We start from the raw sequence: 22,465 nt of genomic DNA on the forward strand, positions 1-22,465 counted from the left end.
AGTAGTTGTTGAGTAAATAAAATACACTGTTGGTCAACTTCCTATGACTTTGCGGGGAGGGGTTTACTGGAGTCATCTTTGTCTGTCATCACACCGTGTAACTGTAGATTAGGATCCTTTCTTTCAAATTTTCTCACTCTTCTTTTACCATTTTTTACTCTTCTGTTGATGAAAGCCCAAAATTAGTCAATTCTCAATAGTGTGTGAATGTTACAGAACAAGACTTAAGCTTCTCGTGAAATCATGTGTCTTTTTTCTTTTCCACATCTTAACAATTAGACATTTTTAAAGTATGGGTTCCTTGCACCTTGTGTATTTGTTGCCTCGTTATGTCTTGATTTTATTTCCTTAGTATTATAATTAACTACTTTCCCTGTGGAATTCCATTAAATTCCACTTGTCAGTCAATTCCTTGTTGGAATTCTGTTGTTCAGCAGAGTGGATTTTTTGCCTCTTTTTGGATGAGTGGGAGTAAATGCTGGCTTCATTCCTTTAGCTTGGCTCAAGGATTGCAGGCATGCCTGTGACCCACTAGCCTGAATTAGGGCTGCTGTTGAGTCTTATAAACACGAGGTTGGGGTTAATAAGGCATAGGCCCAGTTTCTGGCTTGGAATCTTACTTGGGAATTTGTGTCTTCTGGTGAAAGTTTCAAATAAAATTATAAAGATAGACAAATTAGGATAAGTTTATTTTGTGTCTAAATAATAGGAAAGATTTCTCTTTAACAGTGATTTGTACCTATTTGAAAGTCCTCTCCAAGACTGTTCAGATATTCTAGTCTTCGGATATTCTAGCCATTCTCTGTTCAGAGAATGGATGTCTGATCTCATATTTAATTGGCATGTTACGCCAAATCACGTTTGACCCTTCAGTTTGCTGGAGAGTATGTGGCATTTCTGGGGTATTGCAGGTGGGTAATACAAGCAGGAAGATTTTATTTTTTGAGGATTGTTATACTAGGTTGGTGCCGTGGTCTTATTTACCAGTAGCACCAAGAGCTAGTTTGTAGGAGGAGTGGTAGGAAGAGACTAGAACTGTCTTCTTTGGCTTAAATTTTAAATTGGTACTTTATGGAAACATCTAGTTTTCCTAAGATTTTAGGTTTATCTTCCCCCAAATCATGCCAGTCAACTTCAGAACCTTACCCCCCCCCCCCATAGCTCCATTGTTACAACCATAGCACTGTTTTTGTAAACAGCTTTGGCATAGAGTTTTAGCTTTAAAAAAAAACCAAACATTTAATTAATTTGTTTATTAGAGTATGGGGGATGGGCAGAGGGAGCGAAAGGGAGAGAGAACTTCAAGCAGACTCCATGCTGAGCACAGAGCCCAACTCTGAGTTCGATCTCACGACCCTGAGATCAGGACCTGAGCCAGACAAGAGTTTGATGCCTAACTGTCTGAACTACCCAGGCAACCCTAGAATTTTAGCTTTTAAAAGAACTCTGACAGGTAATCTGCTACCCACCTCATTCTCCCTCTGTGCAGTCTCTTTCTCAAATGAATGGATAAAATATTTTTTAAAAAAATAGGGTAACTGGGTGAGTCAGTCAGTTAAGCATCTGCCTTCAGCTCAGGTCACGACCTTGGGATCTTGGGATGGAGTCTCGTGCCAAGCTCTCCACTCAGTGGGGAGTCTGCTTCTCCCTCTCTCTCTGTGCTCTCTTTCAAATGAATGGGTAAAATCTTTAAAAAAAAGAAAGAAGAGAACTCTAATGTGATTATGTTCACTGGTTCTTTGCCTGCCTGCTTTGTGGATTTCATCATGGCAGTTTGCAGTTGGGACTTTCCATAGTCTGGTGCTGCTAATCTCAGCATGTCCTTCTGTCAGGACGGAGGCTCATGTGTGATAGCACGTGTATTCAGGAAGTTTGGGCTATTGAAACATTTATTCATTTGAATATCAATTACACTTCTCAAATTTAAGTTCCATTGCATTTGCTTTAATGAATTAAATTTAAAAGGACTATTTTATACAAAGCTGTGCAGGTTGCTTGTCCTCAGTTCCTAAGTTGCACGGACTGAGATGTTCTTCACATGGAATTGTCCCCTGGCCCTGTTGGCATTTAGCTGACTGACAGAGAGAGGAGCACTGACATTTAAGGAAAAGCCATGGGAGAGTAAGTTATTGAAAACGATATTATTATCAAATTATTTTGAGGATGAGTTTTAGACAATAGAAATGAGCTTTTCGGCAGACAGGCAGAACTGGGTTTTCTAGAGGTTGGCATGAACTCTGTGTACCCATATCACTTCCACACGTTCTGTGTGTGACTGTTCATCTTTCTGCTTTCTGGTCACCCATCTGTGTCTACTTCGGGATCCCACATTCAGCATGAACTTGGCCCTGGGTCATCTTGACTGGCCAGGCGGTGTTTGTACCATCTGTCCGCTGAGGTGGAATGATAACAGCTGGTACGCAGCTGGACACATTGTCCTGGGAACTCTTATTTCAACCAGCGGTTATACTAACAAAAATGAAAATGTTTTCAGATCGCTGCTTTCTGTGACTACTGTTTGTGTTAACTGTTTGTGTTTGGAGAATCCCATCGCGTAGCCTAAACGTCTACCCTCTCTAATTGACTTTAGGTAACAACCATATTACAGGCTTTATATTGCTAAGATCAAGCTTGACTTCAAGGAGAACAGTCCTTTTCTGACTCTAAGGAGTTAGTACATGGGAACAATAGTGAATCAGTGACTCCTAACTTAATACTGTAGAATGAACTAGTTTTCTTCATTGAATTCAGGCCACGGAAGGGCATTTTGAAGTTTCGTGAAATTCTATATAGCCATTGTCATTCATGACTTCACTGTACAGGGGGCTGTTTCACAAGATCCTCATGGAATTCTTCTGAGCTGCACATAACAGAGAAGCATTTATATTCCCAGGCAGTCAGTACTTGAAGCCAATTCTAAGACAGGAAGGGTTTCTCCCCTACTCAGAGAGATTAGAAATACTTCACCACGTAGGAGGCTTAAGCAGAATTCCTTGGCTTGGCCCCGCGTGAACAAAGGCTGGCTTCTCATTGTGCAGACGGCCCCCTCCCCTCCTGTCATTGCCTCAGCCAGCACCAACTGAAGGATGCGGGGCAGGAAGTATTAGTTAATTTTGTGCGCCTCATTCTAAACATCTGTACTTGAGTTTTTGTTTATGGAAGGAATGGGGCAGGAGGAGGGGGAAATGCAATGGAACATTCAGAAGCTAAATATTTTCCCGAGGGTGTGTATATCCATGGTCGGTCTTCAGGCTCATGAATGCAAGGCAAAGGGCAGAAGATGTTCTCGTTGTGCAAGTGGCTGAAGACTTTCTAGACGTCTGCTTGCTGACTTTCTTCATTGTTTGACTTGGCCTCTTTATCTTAAAGTCATACTGTCTACGTCCACATGCTCCCACAGTGTAAAAATAGTAGACCACCTATCATTGGACTGGTAATTAGAAGACTCAGTCTTGTGTTCTATTTATCTATTTACCATTTAGACTGTTTTACTTTGTCCACTGTGAAATGAGTAGGATGGAGAGGTAAAGAGTCGGGAGATGGCGAGGGAGAGAGAGAATGAGGGTAAGCATACTTGAAGGGTCTCACTGGCAGCTGTTTAATGGAGTGAAACCCAGCTCCTTGGTTTCCCAGTTCTTGATTATCCATGACCACAGGTGATGGTTGGTAGATAACTCAAGACTTGACCCTTCTCCATTTTCTGTATCGGTGTCCCGATTTTTTCAGATTAGATTCCAAGTTCCTTGAAGTAATTTCAGTCCCCTTGTCTCTTATCTATAAAGCAGGGTGCAAAGAAGGGACCATTAAAAATTACACCTGTACAAAGATGCCTGCACAAAGTCATGACCTCCTCCCCTTGTCTCAGCAGCTCTGTCTCTGCCCAGCAGGTCTTCTTTTCCTCTGGTCCGCTTCCTCTGCTGGCCTCTGCAGTGGCTCTTATGAAGTCTGTCCCCTCTCTGCAGATACTCCCCACTGGCTTTGCTCTCAACTCCTCCCCCTTAGCAGGTACCTTTGATTTTCACTGCACAGAAAAGATAAAGTCATCAGAACTCTTTCATCTTCCATGTGCTAACACCTATTCGGTCACTTACGTTTGCACTCAGCTGGAAAGCAAGGGTGCGAGGTTTCTCCTGATGGGGGCAGTTCTTATTGCCCAGCCTTGTTTCCATATCGAGCTTTGCCCCTTTCCATTGACTTGAGCACAAAAACGTGTAATACAGACTCCTCCCTTCTATCTCAAAGAAACAAAAAAGAAAGCAATATTCCTGGAACCCAGCATCCTACCCCACCGCTGCCCTCCTGCCCTTCAACCCCGTGTCACTGACCGCACTCCGCTGAGTCTGCTGTCCTGCCTCGGATCTGCGGTTCATCTTCAATCCCACCCACCCTGTCCACGGGGCCCGGAGTGCAGCGGTGACACTGAGTACAGCGGTGACAGTGGACATCACAGTCACTGCCTTACATGACTCTTCGCGTATTGTAACACCGTTGATGACTTCCTCCTCAAGTGCTCTTGGTTTCCATGTTTGTCTCGTTTACTTGCCGTCCCCTCTCCAGCCCCACGGCCTCCCCTACAGGCCTCCACCTGCGGTCTGTGCTTTAAATGTCGACGCCCCTCAGAGCCATCTCCAAAGTCCGCTCTCTCCTCACTCCGCACCCTTGCTGGAGTGGAGAGACTGTGACTCAGACGGCTCTCTTGGGGTTCCGGACCACTCACCTCCAATTCCCTACCAGACATTTCCTCTTGTTAGATGATCCACAGACACCTCAAAGCTAGGACATGCAAGACGGAACTCCTCTTCCCATCCCGCACCCCTCCCCCTCCTCTTCCCATCCCGCGCCCCTCCCCCGCCTCCCGTCCTGCCTAACCTCCTCGGTCCTGTCTGACAGGGGACCCTTCTACTCTCCTTCTGCTTGTTTTTAAATGAGAAAACGAAATACTATTTTTAATCCTTCCATCTTATTTCCAGCCAAGGAGCTTTGACCGTGAAACATGTCCACAGGCTAAAAGTAGAAGGGGGTTCAGAAGTGGCGCCCTCTCCCCCTTACTGTCCATCAGTTACTAAGTTACTCCTGAGGTCAGCCTCCTACACCTGACCCAGACGCACTCGCTTCGCTCCATCCCAGCTGACGCCACTGTCGCCTCCAGGACTCCTGCCGCATCTTCTTCACTGTTCCCTCCACTTTTAGTCCTGTCCCTTCCAACCTCCTCTCTACCCAGAGGCAGTGGCCAGAGTGATCTGACTTTTAGTCAGATCTGGGGGTGCCTGGGAGGCTCAGGCAGTAAGTGGCCAACTCTTGGTTTCAGCCCTAGTCATGATCTCAGGCATCGGGCTTCACACTCCGCGTGGAGTCTGCATGGGGTTCTCTCTCCTTCCCTCTCCCTCCTCCTCTGCCCCTCCCTTGGCTCACATTCTCTGCCTCTCTCTCTCTCTCTCTCAAATAAATAAAATCTTAATAATAGTAAAAGTCAAATCTGCTTGTGTATTTCCCGTGTAAATGCCTCAGTGGCTCGCCATTGCCCTTAGGCAGGTGTTGCTCTTGAAGGTGGCCTCAGGCCCGGCCTGTGCTCCTTCCCGTGGAGCCCATGTCCAGCCACGCTCCAGCGCTTGCCGTAGTGCGCAACTCTAGCTCCTCAGTGATCGCTCCTCTGTGTGCTCTGGGCCTTTCATACGTGCTGTTTCATTTGCCTGGACAGCTGATCCCTGTTTGCTTAGGGAATTCCTCTGCATTCCTCAGGTCCCGAATGCAGATGTCACTTCTAGAAAATGTTTTTTGATGCCGCAAATCCAGCTTAGGTGACTTTCCCCCATGCTCCCCAAACTTTGTGCATTTCCACCTTCAAAGCTCTCATCACACGGAATTGCCATCGCCTGGGTCCACTGTGGGATTGACCTGAACTCTGAGGGCAGTGCCTGTGGCTGTCTTGTCCTGTGGAATGTGTGAGCCTCTTTTGCCCATGGCCACTGAGCCCTTTTTCTCTTCCAACTATGGCTGTGGGTTGGAATGCAAAAGGCAGCTCTGGAAACAAGGCTTAGTGAGGTAGGGCCGGCCCCAGAAAACTCGTTTGCTTCCAAGTTGAACGCTAGCAAAGTTGCTTCCTCATGTCCTGTCCTGCCACCCGTTGCCTGGGGTCTGTGGCACCAGCGAGAGTGACCACATGAGCTGGCTTCTTTCAGAGGGTGGCTCTGTGGTGCAGATTTGGTGCGGGGACCACCGTACACCCTGCTCCACTTTATCTTCTCTCCTTTGATACAGTCTCCTGCAGGTTGAGTTGTTAAAGAACAATGAGATGTCAGACACGGAGACAGAGTAGAAAAGCAGGGGTAATCTGTAACGCCCAGATTAGTGAGGAAGCCTTTGAACATCCCAAACCACCTGTTCCTGAATAAAACTCGATTGTTTTACCATTCCAGCATGTCTTACCTAGTCTTTGGAATGCCATAGATGCTACAGTGTAAATCCACACCCTCATTCAAGGGTAACATTTTAACATGTTTGATACAGTAAAGAGATAGAGGTTACATTTTCATTCTTCTAACAGGTGGTATAGGGGATTTGCGAAACCTGTGTCTCCTCAAACTGTTGTACTGCATCTGGGGTAGAAGATCCAGATCTGTATGCAGTTCTCTAGCAACTCTACGTAGTCCCTGGGACAATCAGACCCTTATATGTGAACATATCCAGGATCCTAATTCAGGAATTTTCTTCTAAACTCTATTATGAATAATGCCTTATGTGTGTATAGAGTTTTACAGTTAACCAGGTACATGCAAGATCTTAATTTGACCTTCCAACAGCTCTTTGAGGTAGGTGGCTCAGGGGTCATCCCCCACATTCTTGCAGAGGAGAAAATGGCCAAGCAGAAATCACACAGCTAGTAACTGAAGGAGCCAGGCCCTGAGCTCGGGCCTCACAGTGCCCAGTCCTGTGTTCTTTCCATCATGCCACACACCTCTGTGTTCAAGATTGTGTGTGTGTGTGAATGTATTTCGGGTGTATGGTTGAATTAATCAGACTTCTCCTTTAAGATCTGGATCACTTAAGAAATAGGTATAGCTCATCATCTTAGTTTTATTGCGGATACTACAGGATTAAAGAATGGAATACGTGACTTATGTGGACACGTGACAGGTGGGCGTTCAGCTCTCCCCCTTCCCCACCTCTGCAGCCCAGCTGGACTCATCCATGCGGTCCCCATCTGGTAGTAGGACAGCCGCAGGCCTCCCTGGCACAGAGGCAGACGCGCTGTCTTGCATTGCGGTGCGCAGGAGAGGAGAGGGGCCCTCAGGCAGGCAGCTGGAGAGTGAGCTGAGGAGATTCCAGGCCACCTGTGACCCTCCCTCCCTCTCCCCTGCGGATGGGTGGGCACAAGGAAGTAAGAGGTTAGCAGGAGTTCCTTGGCAACCCTTCTGAGAGGGTTCAGGAGTTCCTCTTCTCTGGGCTTTGTAGGGGAGGATGAGGATGGTGCTTCCTGCAGAATTAATTCCCTTGGGAAGGAAAGACTGTAAGCTCCTCGAGGGCAAGGACCTCTTAAGTCTAACACATCCTGTCCTCCGAACTGTATAGCATAGGACTGAACATGTAGTTGTGCCCAACAAATACTTGCTGACCAATCTGTGATCTTCACTATAGCATAGAGGTTGCAGAGAATAAATATTGTCAGAGACGGGAAGACCCAACTGGAGAACAGAAGGTGATCAAAAACATTTGCGCTCTTTTTGACCCACCTGAAGGCATGCTGGCTGGCAGCCAAACTGCCCCAGCCATCAGACTGTGCCCTCGCTGGCTGCCCCAGCCATCAGACTGTGCCCTCGCTGCCCCAGCAAGCTGTCTGAGGAGTGGCTCGTCCTCCAGAGACAGCAGCCCAGGGGCTCCCCCTTTTGCTGTCCTTGCCGGCTTGGTGCTCGGATCTTGCATATTCTTTGAACAAATGCAAACAACTTCTTTAACCCCACCCCCTCCTTTTTTCTCTATCTCTTTTGTTTTTCTTTGTTCAGCTGATGGAGGAATTTTTTTCTTCATTCCTGCTCTACTCCCTGCCCCATCTCTTAATCGCTCCTTTTCTCTTTTTCTTTCTGAAATTCCTCTCTTAACTTGGTAGATAAGTAGAAGAATACTGCTCGTGATAGTCTCCTGCATCAAGAAGTAACGTAATAGTTAAGGGAGGGAGTTTTTAAATACCTTGAAAGTTTCCAGGATACCCATCTAGAAAGCCGGCAGATACTTTGTTTGTAAATTAAATTGCTTTTGCTGAAGCACCAGCACTAAGAATAAGTGTACTTTTTAATGCAATTTTGATTTTGTTTAATTGTGTTAAGTACAGTGCTACCATTTTTCATGGCAAACAAGATTCCACCAATGCGTGTCTTAAATAAGCCAACTTGTGACCTAAACTGTAACTAGTCTTGTCTGTGGGAAAAGGCTCACTCTTTCCAGGTTTAGAATACCTATCGGACGCAACCAATGTATTGTGGGTTCTGGAACCATCTTCATCTAGGGCATATCTGTCCTTTGTAAGGGTCCTAAGCAAACTGGGAATAGAGGGAGTTTCGTTGCTTCATACGTATGACTTACCAACTTCATGTCTGTCCCACAGGAAAAGCTTTTGACATCACATATGTGCGCCTCAAGTTCCACACCAGCCGCCCTGAGAGCTTCGCCATTTACAAGCGCACACGGGAAGACGGGCCCTGGATTCCTTACCAGTACTACAGTGGCTCCTGCGAGAACACCTACTCCAAGGCAAACCGCGGCTTCATCAGGACAGGCGGAGACGAGCAGCAGGCCTTGTGCACTGATGAATTCAGTGACATTTCCCCTCTAACTGGGGGCAACGTGGCCTTTTCAACTCTAGAAGGAAGGCCCAGTGCCTACAATTTTGACAACAGCCCTGTGCTGCAGGTAATGGATCCAGAAGCTGACTCTGTAGCCCGCTGGTTCTCCCCTGTGCATGCCGGAGGCGGGAAGACTGTTGTATGGGGGCCTGTGGTCCCACTTCCGGGGAAAGGGGTAGGAGTAGCAGCTGCCAGGCGGACGGTATTCTGCTCTCCTGAATATTCTCAGTATGTGAAGGAAAGCAGCTTTGGTCCTGCCACCCAGCTGATGTTCTTGTGTTCTCATGTACCTGCCAGTGTACTCTGGGATATAAACTGTAGAGATTTTTAAAAAAACTGAACAATTTAAATTCGGGTCTTTACTTGGCAGTGGAAACATTTTGCTTCTGACCTTTTGAAAAGAGTATTTGAATCTACCTGTTCTTTTCTTTTTCTTTCTTTCTTTCTTTCTTTTTTTTTTTTTTAAGATTTTATTTGTTTGAGAGAGAGAGAGAGAGAGAGGGAGAGCTCGTGCATGTGCGGGCAGGCATGAGTGGGGGGAGGGGCCGAGGGAGGAGAGAAGCAGGCTCCCCACTGAGCAGGGAGCCCGCCCTGGAGCTCGATCCCAGGACCCCGAGATCATGACCTGAGCCGAAGGCAGATACTTAACTGACTGAGCCACCCAGGCGCCCCCTGAATCTATCCATTATTTTCACAACCTTCCTTATCTCTTTCATTTGACCAAAGGAAGTATTTTTTAGTCTCGGGGAGGGGGAACAATTGAAGCAAGTCATTTAAGAATGCCGGCTTCCTTCATTATTGTGCAGGGGAAGGTGGACCACATTTGTCTGCACTATTGTCAATCATAAAAACTTCTGATCACCTGACAGTGCTGGTGTCTGTGACAGGAGAGACGTGTAGGTTCCCGTGGTACAGTGCTCGAGCATCACGATAGAAGCCTTTCCCTGTTTGAGCACAGAAGGAATTAAAGCTATCTTTTTTCTCGTGAATTCTGTGTCCATGTTCTTTATACACCATAATTTAGAATCTTTCTGCAACACAGAATTGGAGATGCTTGTGTCATGTGGCTGAAGCTGATATCTAAGTGGGGGCAGCTGTATGAAATGACTGAGTGAGAGCGACCGGTTGTGAGTCTGCAAACTCTGTACATTTCATGAAAATCTGTCGTCATTTCTAAATAGGGTAAAGTAGAGAGTTCCTTTATTCTTCTGGGCTTTATGACTTTTTTTTTAAATTTATTTATTTATTAGAGGGAGAGAGACCACGAGCAGTAGGGAGAAGGGGGTGGGGAGCAGGTTCCCACTCAGGGGGAAGCCGGATGCGGGACTCAGTCCCAGGACTCCGAGATCACAACCTGAGCCAAAGGCAGCCGCTTAACCAGCAGGGCCACCCAGGAGCCCCTTCGTGCTTTTGTGGCTTCTCAGTCTTTCTCTTGAAGTTTATTATATTCAAGGACTCTTTGTGATTTGACCACGTGGTTTTGGATAGCGGCAAAAGATGAGAATATGTTTCTCTGTGGGTCCAGTTCTTCCCTTCTGTTGTATTTCTGCAATTTGCTGAGAGATCGTGAATCTTGAGCTTGGTCAACTCTGAGGTTCTGGTGAGCAGTGAGTATGTTCGCAAAGGCCTTTCAGTGAAGTGTTTCTTGCAATGGTAGTAAGATATGTTCAGAATAAGGAGTAGAAAGAATAGCTTTTTGATAGATTAAAAAACAGAAGATTGAATGTCTAAGGGAGATGTGATCTATAAATTTTTTAAGTTTATCAGTTTGCTAGCTTAGGTGCTTCCTGTGCAAATGATCCTTTTTGACAACCCTGCAGAGATAGCAGTAGAGGCAGCAGGAGGAAGCATTGACTTATGTGACTTCACTGTGGTGTATTCTGGAACCTCTGCTAACTGGATGCCTTATCAGCCTGTCCTGAAGCAGTTCCTCCAGCTGTAGGAGTTCTGATGTTTGCTACTGGTTTTGTTTTGTTTTTTGTTTTTTTCCTCAAGTTATCTCTATACCCAACTGTGGGGCTCAAACTCGCAGCCCTGAGATCAGGAGTCACATGCTCTATCAGCTGAGCCTGATGTTGCTCCTCTTTATACCATAGGAACTTGTGAGACTAAATGTGGTAGAAATGTCACGGGCATCTGTAATAGATCTGGTCAGTTGCTGTCATTATGCAAAAACATTAGTTCTGTGTCTCTGGATGTAAGAGCTCTGGTTTTCATATCCACTTGCCAAGGAGCGCTCGCTGATCAGACGTTAGCTGATTTCACAACGATAACTGACTTGACAGCTGAGCTGATATGACCCCCTCTCCTCATTGCCTCCTGTGCCTCTCTCCAAAAGCTGCGATCTCCCCGATGGGAGAATAGACCCTTCCTGGTTTCACTGTATATGAATATTAATGAGCATATGCTGATTTAAAATAATAATAATAATCAGCATGTATTATAGCACTTTCCATAATGTGCCATAATGTGCCAAGCAGTGTTCTGAGCCCTTTAGCTGTATTTACTGCAGATGTATATACACACTCTATATACTGTTTACTCATTGAACTTTCACAGCAACTCTACAGGTAGATACTTTTGTGATCTCCATTTTACAGACAGGGCATCGACCTCATTTATCAGAAGAGATCAGAAGAGATCCAATAACCCACATTACACAGATTTAAGCAGCAGAACTGGGATTCAAAACCTAGAAAGACTGGCCCCAGAACCTGTTCTTTTTAAGATGCCTGTTATGAAAGAAATGGCTTAGACTCAGCCCTTGAGAAGCTTTTACTCAAGGAGAGCTGTGATAAAGATGAAGCTCAGAGGAGATAGGAGGTACAGTAAGCATTAAACACAGACATACGCGGAGCTATTTACATTACAGACAACTCAAAGATTCCTAGCGTTGTGGCCGGGAGTGGGAGTTGTTATTGGAGTTCCAAGTTGGGATGCAGTGGAATCATCATCTCTTCTCCTTTCTAATTATACTTGGAGGCTTCACGGGGATTAGCTTTTATGAGCCCTCTAGGTTGCTCTCTGTGCCAGGGGTTTGGCTTGGTTTGAGCCGTGCTGCTTAATCAGGGGTGTGCCTCCCTGTCTCTCGGGGAGCCTTCTGAAAACACAGATGCCTGTGGCCCTTGCACTTGCTTGTTGCTTCCCCATGGGGGATGCTGAGAGGCACACCTAGGATGGGACTTTACATGGTGTCTTTGGGTGGTCATGTGTCATATACTACTCCAAAACGTAATGAATTTAAGCAACCATGATTTATTATTTCTCATGATTCTGTGTTGGTGTGGGCTCACCCACACTGGCAGCTCAGACTAGGCTTCCCCGGATGATGGCAGAAGCATTCCAAGAGGGTAAGTCTCTGGGCACAAGTGCTTATCAGACTTCTTTCTGCCTGTGTCACTTTTGTACATTTCCCCTGGGCAGAAAGCAAATCACATGCCCCAGCCCAGCATCAGAGTGGAAAGGGACTCTGCAGGGTGTGGACGCCGGCAGACAGGATTCACTGGAATCATTATTCTAACAATCCACCATAGATGTAAACATCTGACTAAAATTAGCTCAATGGAAGGGTGTTTATTAAAAGGGCTTAGATCTCATAAAACCTAGAGGAAAACATTAACTTTCCTTCTCGCCCCCTCTCATTATGCTACACCTACCAATCGAATCAGTTGTGGTTGCTTCAGATGTGTTCATTTGCTCAGCAAATGTTACTTGAGCACCTACTGTACGCTGAGCACCAGGGAAGCTGCAGTCAACAAAACGAAGAAGTCCTGCCCTCGTGGGGCTTACGGTCTTGGCAGTGGTGGCGGAGGTGGGGTGGGGTGGGCTTGTGGTGGTGGAAAGAGACTATAAATGAAATAGGCAAGTGAAATAGGGCCTTGGGGTGGGCAGCAGTTCTAGGTTGGGGGGCAGGGAAGGCCTCCCGGAGAAGTGACATTATGGCAGAGATCAAGACAAAAGCTGCATCTGACTGGTTCTGGCCCAGTCATAATTTAGTACTGTGTACTTGGTTGCCTCTCCCAGATCTGTCCGTAGCGGGCTGGGGGTGGAGGGAGAGAGAGCTGGTACAGATGGGGCAGGAGGAGGCAGGGAGCGGCGCAGCTCTTGCTGTGTGGTTCCAGGAGCTCTGTGCTGCTTGCTCGGACTGAACGTGGGGTGTGGACACAGGGTGGAGAAGAAGGGACCTGTGTATTGAGTCCCTCCCGTATGCAAAGCATTTAGAAGTATATTTCATGTAAACCTTGCAGCAGCCTTGTGAAGAAATGAGTAGTATTCCTGCTTTTTTGGGACTCTGAGTGGTGACACAACAACTTAGATTAAAGAAGAGAGGAGTCAAGAAGAAGACAAATGTTAGGAAATTAAGGGAGTTGTTGAGCATTATAGCAGATTTAATGCTGGAAGAGGATATAAGTCACATGATATATAACTGTATGAAAAATTTAAAAAATACTGTCACATTGATGTTTCTCATCTTCAGTCTCTTTACCTTTTTCTGTTTTTCTTTATTTTCTTTCTTCCCCCCCCCCCCCCCCGACAGGAATGGGTCACTGCCACTGACATCAGAGTAACTCTCAATCGGCTCAATACTTTTGGAGATGAAGTGTTTAACGACCCCAAAGTTCTCAAGTCCTATTACTATGCAATCTCTGATTTTGCTGTGGGTGGTAGGTAAGTAAACCATGAAATAACTTTTTTTTTTTCCAAGATTTTCTTTATTTGACAGACAGATCACAAGTAGGCGGAGAGGCAGACAGAGAATGGGGCAGGTAGCAGGCTCCCTGCTGAGCAGAGAGCCCGATGCTTGGCTCGATGCCAGGACGCTGGGATCATGACCTGAGCCGAAGGCAGAGGCTTTACCCCACTGAGCCACCCAGGCACCCCAAACCATGAAATAACTTTGAAAGTGACTGGAGCTTTGGTTTAGAAGTGAATGTAGCAACTTGTTTACAACCATATTAATAATGTTGTTAGACCTTCTCATTATCCTGGAAACAAAGTAATGAGGTTTTCTAAAACCCTGTCAAATCAGCACACTGGGTGAATCCTTACTGAGCACCTCAGTGCAAAGCTCTGTGCCGGGCCCTCCAAAGCCACCGAGGCAGCACAAGACGTTCACCTGCTGCGTAGGACTTGACCTTCTAGGATCCTACAAATGAAGGGGGGCAGGCAATGTATGAATATGTGAAAAATTAAAACACGTGTTTTAGAGAGAAAGAGGCCATATATTGGAAAATGAGACGGAACTGTCAAGCTAGGGCGGGGAGCAGATGGGGACAAAGCGGGGCCCTGAAGCAGGGGCAGAATCTGAATAAGGAGGGAGGGCGTGTGGGTGGGTGCCGGGTGGGCAGGTCACAAGCAGAAGTGTAGGGCTGGGAGGTTGTAGGGCTACTCAGCTTAAGGAACATCTCCTCTGGGAGTCTGTAGAGCTGACAGAGTGAAAGCTGATCGAGACTCTAATCCATGAGAAACCGTGTACTGATTGAAGTAGGCCATGCTATCTAAACGGCGGTTAGGAAGATGACCTACGGGCAAGGTGAAAGTAGAGACCATCCAAAGAATTTCTCTTTTCCTTGTGATGCTGTGATCTGGGTATTAGGTGACAAATACCTGACATTAGGGTGGTGACAGTAGACGGGAAAGGAACATGGCAGATGGATTTTATTGTGAAGCAAGAATTATCAGGACATCAGTCAAGGATGATGTTAAGGTTTAATGATCAGGAGAACGGTGGTCTACTAAAGAAGTAAATGAAGAAGATGAGCGAATTTAGGGAGAGGATGGGTTTAGACGTAGACATGTATTGTTTTAGGTTATAGGAGATATCTGAACTTGCTCCTGTCCCATCAAGGGTAGGAGCTGAGGGGAGAGATGAGAGCTGGGGATAGAACTTTGGGATTCATCCTGGTGCACCGTAGATGTTTCTGGAAGGTCTGAAAGGTATTACTGAGTAGCAGGCGGAACATTGGGCCCGATTCTGTCTTCATGGAAGCCAGTGAAGGGAACATCAGGGCACTAGAGCATGTTTTAGCGTTCATGCCCATTTCCATGAGTCCTTAGTTTGTGGTTGTACCTGCTCCTAGGGTTCCTTCGGGGATTCTTGCCCCAAACAACGTGAGGGAGTGTCAGGCTACCTCTCTGCATACGGTGGTGAGGTGCTGAACGCCTCTTACTATCTTCAGATCAGGACACTTTAAAATCATTATGACACATAACAGCCATGACCACCTTTTTCCCTTGTACTGTGCCTGCACAATCCTGGGCACATGAATAGAGCAGCTTCTTGGTTCTCCTGATAACCCCGTGAAATTCACATTGTCATCGTCCCTATCTTACAGGTTAGGTGCAGAGGTTAAGTGACATCGGTAAGTCACAGAGCCAGCTCCCAAACTCATGTAGCCAGGCTTCGGGGTCCTTGCTCTGCATGACCTCCACACTTGGCTGCTGCTTGATACACACAGTTGACTTTAGGAAGTGATCCTAGAAATTGCGGAAGCCTCCAAAATTGCTAGAGACTTTCTTCCCATGTCTGGTTAATGCTCTATCCCCTATTAAGTAAAGATGTTTTGGGGGGAGGGTTATTTGGCTTGTTTAATTTTTCTTCCTACCTGAAAACTCAGTCATTACTTAATATTGCTTAGTTCCTCAGTGTATAGTCTTGAATGGTAAAACTAAAAAATAAGTAAGTAAAAAATTAAAAAACTGTTCTGGGGTTGTGTTTAGTTCTCTTTGTACCTCCTTTTTCTGCATCCATTTCTGGGACTTGGTGGCCATTTCGTATTTTTGTCTGTTCCCTTCCCAGGTGTAAATGCAACGGCCATGCAAGTGAGTGTGTGAAGAACGAGTTTGACAAGCTGGTGTGTAATTGCAAACATAATACTTACGGGGTGGACTGTGAGAAGTGCCTGCCTTTCTTCAACGACCGGCCGTGGAGGAGGGCAACTGCGGAGAGCGCCAGCGAGTGCCTGCGTGAGTGCCCCTTGGCCTCCGTCACTAAATTATCTTGAGGACTTCCAGAGTGGGGAGAAGGAATGGGTGACTTCCTTCTGTTCCTCCTTGAAAGGAGAACTCTGAAAGGCAGTGCTGCTTCTGTAATTGAGAAGTGTAGAATGGTAACCTGTACGCCCATTGGAGGAAAATCATAGATGAAGGCAGTTGGCTACGAATACAAAGCATGTTTCGTTTTGTTCAGTTTCAGTATCAGAGTGGGAGCAGTGTCTCCAAGGTTTGGAACTTCGCTTGGATCCAAGTGCTAGGCCAGTGTAGCCTACTACAAGATACGGTTTATCTAGTCTTGCCTTAGCTGCACGTTAAAATATTTTCCTACCAGCAGTCAGGGTCATTGATGAACATGTGTTCAGTACATTGAGTTCTGGACTAAGGCTGCATTCAAAAAATTATTTCTCAAAATTATTCTTCCTTTATTTCACTAAAGAGCACAGCAGGGAGACTTTTCCTGCTCCTCCGTGTAGACGTGGGCGGCTTTGGGAAGGAAAGTAGATCTTAGTATTTCTAGAGAAGGGCAAAAGGAAAAAGGCTGCACCTTGTTTTATCCCTTAGTAATGGCTTGGTTTATTCTGGACAGATAGAGAAAGAAGCCTCAGGAGAAAGGAACCATGAAGCTATGTAATTATGCTTTGGCACGGACTTAAAAATTAGAAACTTTTAAAGCAGCTATAATTTTTTATGACCTTATAAATATTTCTTATCATATACTCTTTTTTTTAAAGATTTATTTATTTATTTATTTGACAGAGAGAGAGAGGGAGAGCATGAGAGGAGAGAGGGTCAGGGGGGGAAGCAGATACCCTGCTGAGCAGGGATCCTGATGCGGATCTCTATCCTGGGACTCCAGGATCATGACCTGAGCTGAAGGTAGTCGCTTAACCAACTGAGCTACCCAGGCGCCCCTGTCATATACTCTTGGTAAAGGAATAAGAGAGACACTCTGAGCTCACTGGAATTATTGGCAGAAACCTTGAGAAACGACCAGTATCTTGACTCAGGACTATTTCTCTTAGTTGCCTTAGAGCAGGTTTTCTTATCTTTCCTTTTCCTCAGTAAATCCCAGATTTGAAGATAAATCATACAGCCACCTCTAGGACTCCTGGGCGCTTGCTTGAGCTTCAGTCCTTGACTGAACTGTAACAGCTAATGTGAGAAGCTAAACGATAAAGGTCTTAACGGAAACAGTGAAATGCCCCAAGACATGACATTTCAATAAATGTACACATGTGTTTGAAAAGTACTTTGCTTAGTGATGGGGTCGTATCTTTTTTTTTTTAATTTTAAGATTTTATTTATTTATTTGACAGAGAGACCACAAGTAGAGAGGCGGGGTTGGGGGGGCAGGCTCCCCGCTGAGCAGAAAGCCCAATGTGGGGTGCAATCCCAGGACCCTAAGATCATTACCGGGGCTGAAGGCAGAGGCTTAACCGGCTGAGCCACTGGGGTGCCCTGATGGGGGTCATATCTTGAGTCTGTCTAGGAACATTATGAAAATGTTCCAGACTGGCAAGTGAACCCAATACTGTTTCTAAAGGACTTTGATAAGGAACTAAATCAACCTGCCTTGGGTCCCTTCAGCACTAAGTTTCTGGCCGTTGGGACAGTACTTCAGTATTGTCAGGATGCTGGGGTTGGAGAAGAGAAGATTACAGCCTTCTCTCTTACCAGTTGCTGGTGACGGAGACACGGTGCCTGCTTTACCTGTGGGTTAGGACAGTGTAGGCAAGGCAACTGTTCTGCTACATGGTCCCAGGGCACCAAAGTGTTTAGGTGGGGGTGGGCTGGGTTTGGCCTGGGGTAGGATGTGAGGGATAATCTAGGGAGACTTGAGAGATGAGACGGAGAAAGGGAGCTCTCTAAGTTACTTAACACAGCTCTAGTTTTTGGTGCCAGTGACTCAAGTTGCTAAAAAGTTTTCAAGTATAATACTGTGAAAGAACTGGTTATAAAGAAGGGGAGGTGACAAGAAAGAAAAAATATATATTCAGTCTTTTTTTTTTTTTCTTTTTTAAAGATTTATTTATTTATTTATTTATTTGACAGATCACAAGTAGGCAGAGAGGCAGGCAGAGCCTGAGAAGGAGGCTCCCTGCTGAGCAGAGAGCCTGAGGCAGGCCTCAATCCCAGGACCTTGGGATCACAACCTAAACCAAAGGCAGAGGCTTAACCCACTGAGTCACCCAGGCGCCCTATTCAAACATTTCTTTAAAACAACTTGGTTTATCTGAAATCAAATAAAACTGTATTTAGTGCTCAAGATACTGCCGGTATTTTGTGTGACATCAGTAATTCTAAGAAAATACACTTATTATAAACACAGAAAAGAAGTTCTGTGACTACATATACTTCTTCTTAAAATATAGTTGTGTTCCACAGGGAACATAGTAACTTAACGGAGGCTGTTGGCTTTGTGGCTCCCCAGGAGACAGACGTGTCTAGTGAAGCTAGATTTTTCTTCAGTGCTGCTTCCTTCCACGGAGGCGCTCATTTAACCCATATGTATCAGGTTACGCCAGTCTGGCCTTGAGAGCAATCTGGCACTTAGAAAGTTAGTATCTTAACTTATTTCAATTGGGACCTGAAGAGTTAAGGTAAATTAAAGCCTGAATATAAACTGGCTCCCTGTTGCTGGAGTTGGTATTAGAACGAAGGATAAAGATTCGGAAAAATTGCAATTTGACTTGCCTTTCACTTGTATATAAACAATTGCCTGGAGATTCCTAAGTACAGGAATTCCTTGTATTTTACCATGGTGTGAATTGTGATAAGACCATCTCTGGGTAAACCGATAGCCTGACTATCTAAACCCTCATTGACCTCCTGTTTTTGTTTTCAAATGAACAACGCCTCAAGTGGGCGTTCTTTTCTGGCCTCCGTTGTGCCCCAGAGATGTGGGAGATGGTGGTTTGGTTTGCTCAGAGTCTTTTGAAATGCCGTTCAGCCAAGGAATGCGGATCTGACATCACTCATACGTTTTTTGGCCAACAGCCTGTGACTGTAATGGCCGCTCACAGGAGTGCTACTTTGACCCTGAACTCTACCGGTCCACCGGCCACGGGGGCCACTGTACCAACTGCCAAGGGAACACAGATGGCGCCCACTGCGAGAGGTGCCGGGAGAATTTCTTCCGCCTCGGGAACAGCGAAGCCTGCTCTCCCTGTCACTGTAGTCCCGTGGGTAAGTGACAGGCAAAGCCAGCATCAGCCTGACCGATGGAAAGACAAAACCCCGCACCCCCCCAGAAAACAAAGCTCTGCTTCCTAGGCACCTGCGCAGGGGAAGAGTGGAAGTACGTGCACTGTTGTCCCAGGCAAATGACACAGGATGTGCCTGACCCTCCCCACCTCCACTCTCTTTAACCAAGTTCAACCTCCCAGTGATTTGCTAGTGTATATAAATAAGTGTGGGCTTGGCCTGAGTCATGGTTTTGTGTAAATAATTAGTAACCCGATCCTAGAGACCATACGAACTTTGACTGGAAAAGGTTAGCTGCTTCGTGAGTTCTTGCTCCTTAATAATTTTGTTTCGTTCACGATCCTTAAAGGGCTGGACTTTCCCCGGCGTGTTGTGTGTGTTCAGAGATGTAGGATGCTCTGAGTCTGCTCTCCTCTTTCCAGAGTCTGACTTTTATGTTGCTGTGCCTGTAGATACGTAAATTCTAGACATGGGCCTTAAGGAGCCTGTGCTTGTCCACAGAGAAGTGACTGGGTTGGGGAGCAGTTTATCCCTGGGTGCAGACATATTTGCTTCTCAACATTGATGAGCTGGGTGTGTATCTGGTGAGGTTAAAATGGTATGGCTCGAAAGGATATGATTCTGAGATTATTAGGATTTACAGTTTGATCTTTCTTTTCTCGGTAACCATCGAGAGATGACATCTTGGGTTTCAGGCATTGTTTTTTGTTACCCATTTTTTTTTTCTTTGACATATTTACTTGCATTTCTGGTCGTTGACAAGCTCTTTAAATTTTAGGTTCTCTGAGCACACAGTGTGACAGTTACGGCAGGTGTAGCTGCAAGCCGGGAGTGATGGGTGACAAGTGTGACCGCTGCCAGCCCGGGTACCATTCTCTCACCGAGGCAGGGTGCAGGTAAGACTTTTCAAACCCAGGGGAAGGGGGCAGGTTCTAAACGTGGTTGATCAAGAATAAGAGTCCTCGTGGCTTGTCTTCAGCATTATAAACATTTTCTCCCCCCCAGTAATTGTCAAGAACTTCTGGCTGTAAATATGGTCCGGGTTTGGTTTGTAACTCAGTTGAAGCAGGGTTTTTAGTATGGAAATGTGATAGCTATATCCCTGATTGAAACCAAATCCAGACATGAAACTGAGTTTAGGACTCCTTTTGCTTTTTTATGTTTTCCTTTAAAAAAAAAATCAAAGTCAACCAACAAAAGTGGACTTTAAGAGTGGAGTTTCCTTCTCAGTTCTCTTCTCTCTCTGTTTTACTCCTTTCTCCATCCACAGGCCGTGCTCTTGCAATCCTTCTGGCAGCGTGGACGAGTGTAATGTTGAAACCGGAAGATGTGTTTGCAAAGACAACGTCGAAGGCTTCAGCTGTGAGAGGTAAGCGCATTCTTCCTCTGGCCGGACTGTTTTTTTCTGGCCTCATATTTCAAGTCCAAGAAACTCCTGATTATATCTTTATGTTTTTCAGATGCAAACCTGGATTTTTTAATCTGGAACCCTCCAACCCGAGGGGTTGCACACCCTGCTTCTGCTTCGGGCATTCTTCTGTCTGTACTAATGCTGTCGGCTACAGCGTCTATCCGATAACCTCTACCTTTCAGATCGGTAATTTGGACCTTCCCTTCTGTCTCCCAGAATTATGAGACTGGACTTAATGGTATTTTTTTAAAAATGAGTAACTTTTTGAGGATTTTTTGATGGTAGTAGCATTCCGTTTTTAAATGTTAATAATTTTTTTATTTGGCTCTCTGTTTGGCTTTTTATTTTTTATTTATTTTTAAAGATTTTATTTATTTGAGAGAGAGAGAGAGAGCAAGAGAGAGGAGCAGGCTCCCCGCTGAGCAGAGAGCCCGATGCGGGGCCCGATCCCAAGACCCTGAGATCATGACCTGAGCCGAAGGCAGAGGCTTAACCAGATGAGCCACCCAGGCGTCCCCTGTTTGGCTTTTCAATTTAATGAAAACATATGGATTTAGGGTTTACTATAGTATAAACTTTTGTAAAATCAAAATATAGCTTGAAGGTAAGCACACACAGGTACCGTCATAGGATCCGTGTATTCAGAAGTACTTATTGGTGACTTTCCGTGTTTGTTGGTGTTGTATAAAGGACCTGAATTCAGGATGCTCACAGTGTGATGTGCTTCCTTCCTGTGCTTGCAGATGAAGACGGGTGGCGCGTGGAGCAGAGGGACGGCTCTGAAGCGTCGCTGGAGTGGTCCTCTGAGAGGCAGGATATCGCCGTCATCTCAGACAGCTACTTCCCTAGGTACTTCATTGCTCCCGGTAAGTCAGGCGCAGTGGCTGTCTGGGGTGAGGAGCGCTCCTGTCTACTCTCCTCCTCACCTCGCCCACCCCTGTGTCTGTTTGCAGCTAAGTTCTTGGGCAAGCAGGTGTTCAGTTACGGTCAGAACCTCTCCTTCTCCTTCCGGGTGGACAGGCGAGATACTCGCCTCTCTGCAGAAGACCTGGTGCTCGAGGGAGCTGGCCTGAGAGTGTCCGTGCCCTTGATCGCTCAGGGCAATGCCTATCCGAGCGAGACCACTGTGAAATACGTCTTCAGGTAAGATGGTCTTCTTTGTAAAGTCTGACTTGAGCGGAGTTGTAAAAGTGGTTTCTTTACTTAAGCTTATCAGGCCTCAAGTTGTTGAAGAAAAAGGTTTGGAGGGGCACCTGGGTGGCTCAGTGGGTTAGGCCTCTGCCTTCAGCTCAGGTCATGATCTCAGGGTCCTGGGATCGAGCCCCGCATCGGGCTCTCTGCTCAGCAGGGAGCCTGCTTCCCTTCCTCCCTCTCTCTGCCTGCCTCTCTGCCTACTTGTCATCTCTATCTGTCAAATAAATAAAATCTTAAAAAAAAAAAAAGTTTGCGTTATAAAGGTGACTCTGGAAGAGGAAGCCTTCCCTTTACTTACTGTGCTCTTTCCAGCTGTACTGTTAAACCAACAGGCCTGTTTCTGACTTGGTTAGATTGTCAGAGCATTGCACTGTTGGTGGCAGAAATGCATACGAAATGCTTTCTCAGCACCCACAGCTGTCCTGACAGAGGCTAATGTGGCCCTTTCTTTCTTTCTAGGCTCCACGAAGCAACAGATTACCCTTGGAGGCCTCCTCTTTCCCCTTTCGAATTTCAGAAGCTCTTAAACAATTTGACCTCTATCAAAATCCGTGGGACGTATAGTGAGAGAAGTAAGTTATGATAGAATTTGAGAACATTAAGATGATTGGGCAGAAGGGTCTGCATAATGCAAAAGTTGGTCTCTAAAGTCCCAATACTATAGCACTGGTCCTATAGAAGTGAATGAATTATCTCAGTATACATGAATTATGTATAAAATTAATGCACTTGTTAAACCACTTTCAAGGACCTGGAGAAAATTTGCTAGAATTAGTAAATGGCATTGTTTTATAATGATTAAGACTAATGAGGTGACTTTCTA

The 22,465-nt window shown here is 45.8% G+C and overlaps 1 protein-coding gene across 1 annotated transcript in view; it reads left to right on the forward strand.

The window, feature by feature from the left end:
* The window catches only part of LAMC1 (laminin subunit gamma 1), a 124,563-nt gene that overhangs the window by 71,058 nt on the left and 31,040 nt on the right, over positions 1-22,465 (forward strand). The window contains exons 2-11 of the mRNA XM_059412740.1: positions 8,600-8,904; positions 13,375-13,505; positions 15,637-15,803; positions 18,831-19,019; positions 19,816-19,933; positions 20,308-20,406; positions 20,498-20,634; positions 21,192-21,314; positions 21,402-21,591; positions 22,102-22,214. Of these exons, the coding sequence (XP_059268723.1) occupies positions 8,600-8,904; positions 13,375-13,505; positions 15,637-15,803; positions 18,831-19,019; positions 19,816-19,933; positions 20,308-20,406; positions 20,498-20,634; positions 21,192-21,314; positions 21,402-21,591; positions 22,102-22,214 (1,572 nt within the window). The remainder of the gene's footprint in view (positions 1-8,599; positions 8,905-13,374; positions 13,506-15,636; positions 15,804-18,830; positions 19,020-19,815; positions 19,934-20,307; positions 20,407-20,497; positions 20,635-21,191; positions 21,315-21,401; positions 21,592-22,101; positions 22,215-22,465) is intronic.

The sequence above is a fragment of the Mustela nigripes genome, chromosome 10, assembly GCF_022355385.1.
Source record: "Mustela nigripes isolate SB6536 chromosome 10, MUSNIG.SB6536, whole genome shotgun sequence".
In the NCBI taxonomy this organism is placed as follows: domain Eukaryota; kingdom Metazoa; phylum Chordata; class Mammalia; order Carnivora; family Mustelidae; genus Mustela; species Mustela nigripes.